The sequence below is a fragment of the Sinocyclocheilus anshuiensis genome, unplaced genomic scaffold (genome assembly GCF_001515605.1).
Source record: "Sinocyclocheilus anshuiensis isolate Anshui unplaced genomic scaffold, SAMN03320099.WGS_v1.1 scaffold3935, whole genome shotgun sequence".
Taxonomy (NCBI): Eukaryota; Metazoa; Chordata; class Actinopteri; order Cypriniformes; family Cyprinidae; genus Sinocyclocheilus; species Sinocyclocheilus anshuiensis.
The window spans coordinates 41,925-45,893 of NW_015557061.1; the positions used below are offsets into that span (position 1 = coordinate 41,925).

The 3,969-nt window shown below is 46.9% G+C and overlaps 1 protein-coding gene across 1 annotated transcript in view; it reads right to left on the reverse strand.

The window, feature by feature from the left end:
• Positions 1 to 3,969, reverse strand: part of hlcs (holocarboxylase synthetase (biotin-(proprionyl-CoA-carboxylase (ATP-hydrolysing)) ligase)) — a 23,089-nt gene that overhangs the window by 18,106 nt on the left and 1,014 nt on the right. The window contains exons 2-5 of the mRNA XM_016471042.1: positions 3,500 to 3,722; positions 3,131 to 3,293; positions 2,229 to 3,040; positions 1,355 to 1,537 (exon numbers count right to left, since the gene is read on the reverse strand). Coding sequence (XP_016326528.1) covers positions 1,355 to 1,537; positions 2,229 to 3,040; positions 3,131 to 3,293; positions 3,500 to 3,722 — 1,381 coding nt within the window. The remainder of the gene's footprint in view (positions 1 to 1,354; positions 1,538 to 2,228; positions 3,041 to 3,130; positions 3,294 to 3,499; positions 3,723 to 3,969) is intronic.

A 3,969-nucleotide genomic window follows, 5' to 3' on the forward strand; every position in this document is an offset into this window, starting at 1 on the left:
ATATATATATAAAATTATTATTTTTTTAATCTGTGAAATACGATCAGGGCATGTGAAGCTGCTGTGGAGGCAGACGAGTAAACAGACAAACGCTGCACTAATGACCTTATTATCAGCTGAAGAACATGGAGCCGTTTAATCAATTAGAGCGGCCCGCCGGCGCGTCTCTCATCAGACGACACAATCCAGCCGTCTCTGGGGAGCGACAGCATCTTAACAAGCAGAGCGCAGCTCCACATTAGCACAGACAGACAGAGGCATTGTGGGAAACGGCAGCCGCAATCATAAAAGAGGTTCAATGAACAACGCTTAGTAAATGATCGACGTCAAAGAACATGCTTCTGTCCGAGGGTCATCGAGAACAGTGTTGACCAGAGCAGCGAATGGAAAACTAAATGAACTGATGTCAAACACGCACTTCACTTCACTGCCTCTACTGCTACAATTACCTTTTTGCATGCATATGAACACACACACATATATATATATATATATATATATCTGATTTGTATATATGCATGCATTTAAATTATACTTCATGCATAACATCTAACATCAAATGCACAAATATCAGAGATGCCTTTATTGTTTATCTCACTTTTGATCATTTTCAGTAAAATCAGGTTGTCACAGACAAAGACTGACACCTTGTGGACAGAACTCTGCATTACACTGACTGAGTTTCATCTGATGACAGAAGTTGGTGTCAATCACTTAACTAGATCTGGGCTGTTCTGTTCTTATAGCACTAATCATAAGAGCTCTCAGTCAAGACTCCAAAGACACAAACCACTTTAAATCATTTTAAAAACCTTTTAAATCATAGCTACATTTTGGACCATGACTGTGCCATATGTAAAATTTTAAACCTACAAGCGAATTAGTCTGCGCTTTTGTTTTTATTCATTTTCATTTTAGTTTAGTGAATTTAACTTCTGCTTTAAAAGCATTATTTTTGTTTTTAGATTGTAATGTTACAATGTTAGAATGTAATGTGATTTTAATCCTTTTTTTTGCACATAATTTATAGTATATATAGTTTTCATTGCTTTTAATATAAACATTGTTTCATTAGACAAGATTGGGCAGGATGTAATAATAATAATAATTTCTGTATGTGTGTGTGTGTATATATATATATATATATATATAAAAGACTAAACTGACGATCACATCTGTACGTGTAGGTTAGGAATATCATGGACGGATCTGATGGCAACACAGTAATGGGTTAGTGTTGGTAATCAACACTGTGACGGACACGTTGACACTGTTATCTTCCTGTTTATCTGTGAAGCTGCTGTGAATCGAGCTGCACTGTATGAAGCGCTGCAGAAGCAGACGTGTCTCTCACCGTGTCTGTGCTGAGCAGGTAGATGGGGCTGTGTGGAGGCACCTGACTCAGCTCACAGCTCAGACCCAGAGACGTCAGGATCTCCGTCAGAACCTCGTAGCGCCGGCCGTTGCTCATCTTCAGCTCTGAGAAGCCGGCGGAGCCTTGAGCATCATGAGCATCCGGAGCCGTCTCCAAACGCACCTGCGGAGCGCAGACACAAGAGAACCGTTCTGTAGTGGTGAGAAACAAACCTCTCCAATCTTTGAATCAACTGCTTCGCAAAATGATGAGGCACTCGAAACGGCACACGCTGGCCACACCTGCTGGTCAAAACTGTGTAAATGCAGCAGAAACTAAAGTAAAAACACCATAGACGATGGTTCACAGAGATCATCACGAACCATAACGAAGCCTCGCTTACTGAAATCATGTGACTTTGGAAGATTAATATGTGCTATGAACCACTGGGTCTGAAAAATAATTTAGAAGCAAAGTGTTTCACCAAAGGTGCATCCCAAATCGCGTCCTTATGCACGGAAAACTCCAAAAAGAAAAAGTGCACTTTAAATACATGGATGATGCACTTAAATAACCGAAAGAAACGGAGTGTGGAATGTTGGACACTCCATGCACTCGAAGCGGGATAAAATAACCTTATATAATTCATACTCTAGTCTAGTACATAGTGTGTAGTGCATAGTGTGTAGTGCGTCATTTAGTGTTTTGAAAGCACCCGTGATTGACAGGGCAGTTTAAATGGTGACAAGATGCACCTAACTATGCAAGACACAGTTATGATGAAGCAGCGTGTCCTAAAGCTTGCCAACCTTTCTACTACACACTCCAACGTATGCGCATACTTTAAGGGTGTAGTTTAAGTAGAGCTCATTACCTGACACAGGATGGCCTCTCCGCTGTCCTCTCCGTGAGTCACGCGCACGATGGCCATCTCCGGCTCGTCCCGCGCGCTGATCTGGCCCCAGAGCTCCACCTCTCCTCCGCCGGCTCCGTCTCGCTCGTACACACTCCCGCTGGACAACACGCTCAGCTGCAGCTCCGTGCTGTCCGATCTGCTGAAGGTCAGGCTGCAGATGCGGTCGTTCTGTGCGTCTCTGGGCTGCAGCGTGAGTCCGGCGGGACACAGTGAGGACGACAGGCCCAGGAGCTTCCCGCCGTGGCTCAGGTAGGACAGGAAGCGCAGCTGCAGCTGTGGCGTGAGCGTCTCATCAGTGGCCAGCACCAGCAGCAGCGTGTTCTCCAGCCAGGGCTCGCTCAGGGCCTGCTGCGGCCGCAGGTGGTAGATGGCGTAGCGCTCCGTGTCCACACACTCCTCCAGGAGCGAGCGGATCTTCTGGAACTGCTCTTCGCAGCCGCCTGTGAACACCAGCAGGTTGGGTGGCTTCCCGCTGGCGTTCCTCCTCCCGCTCTCCTCCTCGTCGTCGGGCAGATCCGGAATGTTCTCCGCGGAGGCGCACTTCACAGACAGGATGGTGCTGTTCTCCAGCTCCAGACACTCGTGGCAGCTGGAGAGATGCAGGTGGTGTCCGTCCATGTGCTGCTGCTCCAGATGAAGGCTGCTCTTTCTGGGAGGCTGTGGAGAGTCTCGTGGCTCCGTCGGCTCGCTGTGACGCTCGGCCTCGATCCTCCTGCCGTCCTGCTGCTGTTCGAACAGCTCTCTGAGCGCCGTCTCTCTGAGTAAAACGGCTAGGAGAGAGAAACACAGACACTGCGTTAGTGCGACTCTAGGAATCCACACACCTGCCTAAAGACGTCACTCACTGTGGTCAAACTAACAAACTATCTTTTCAGGTATGAGCCCATTGCCCATGTGCAGACGATCTTCCATAAAAGCCACACCGAGGCGGCTGAAATTCTCCAGGCTGGCTTCAGCGACGGCCCGGTACGGCTGTCCTGGACTGTGCGCCAACGGCAGACAGTAATCAGACCAGTTCAGCACCTGGACGACAGACACACACAGACTTCTCTTCAGTGAGGGCACTTATCAGCAGAACAGAGAACATGCTCTAAATACACCTGACAGAATGACAATGGCAAACGATGAAACAAGAACAAATATCTGTCAGTGAGCTCAGAAAAATCAACTTAAATGAAATGAGTGTGTTAATGAGTGTGTGTGTGTTGTGTAGGAAGATCTGGACTTACTTTCTCGTTGGTTCTGTATGGAGACGCTGGAACTTTCTGTCTTGATGTGGCCTCTATGATGAAGGCGATGCTTTCTAGCCGCCGACCACAAATTAGCGAAGAGCCCAACAGTGTCCACTTACTAAGGTCAACACACGCCTGCAGATCACACACATACATACACACATACATACACACACACAGACATAGTGTTCGGTCATTGTGAGGAATCCTCAGAGCTTCACTGATTCATTCACACATTAAGAGGCCTCAGAGAGACACACACACACACTCTCTCTCTCATAGACACTCTCACACACACACACACACACACACACACACACACACACACACACTCTCTCTCTCATAGACACTCACACACACACACTCTCTCTCTCTCTCTCTCTCATAGACACTCACACACACACACTCACTCTCTCTCTCATAGACACACACTCACACACACACACACACACACACACACACACACA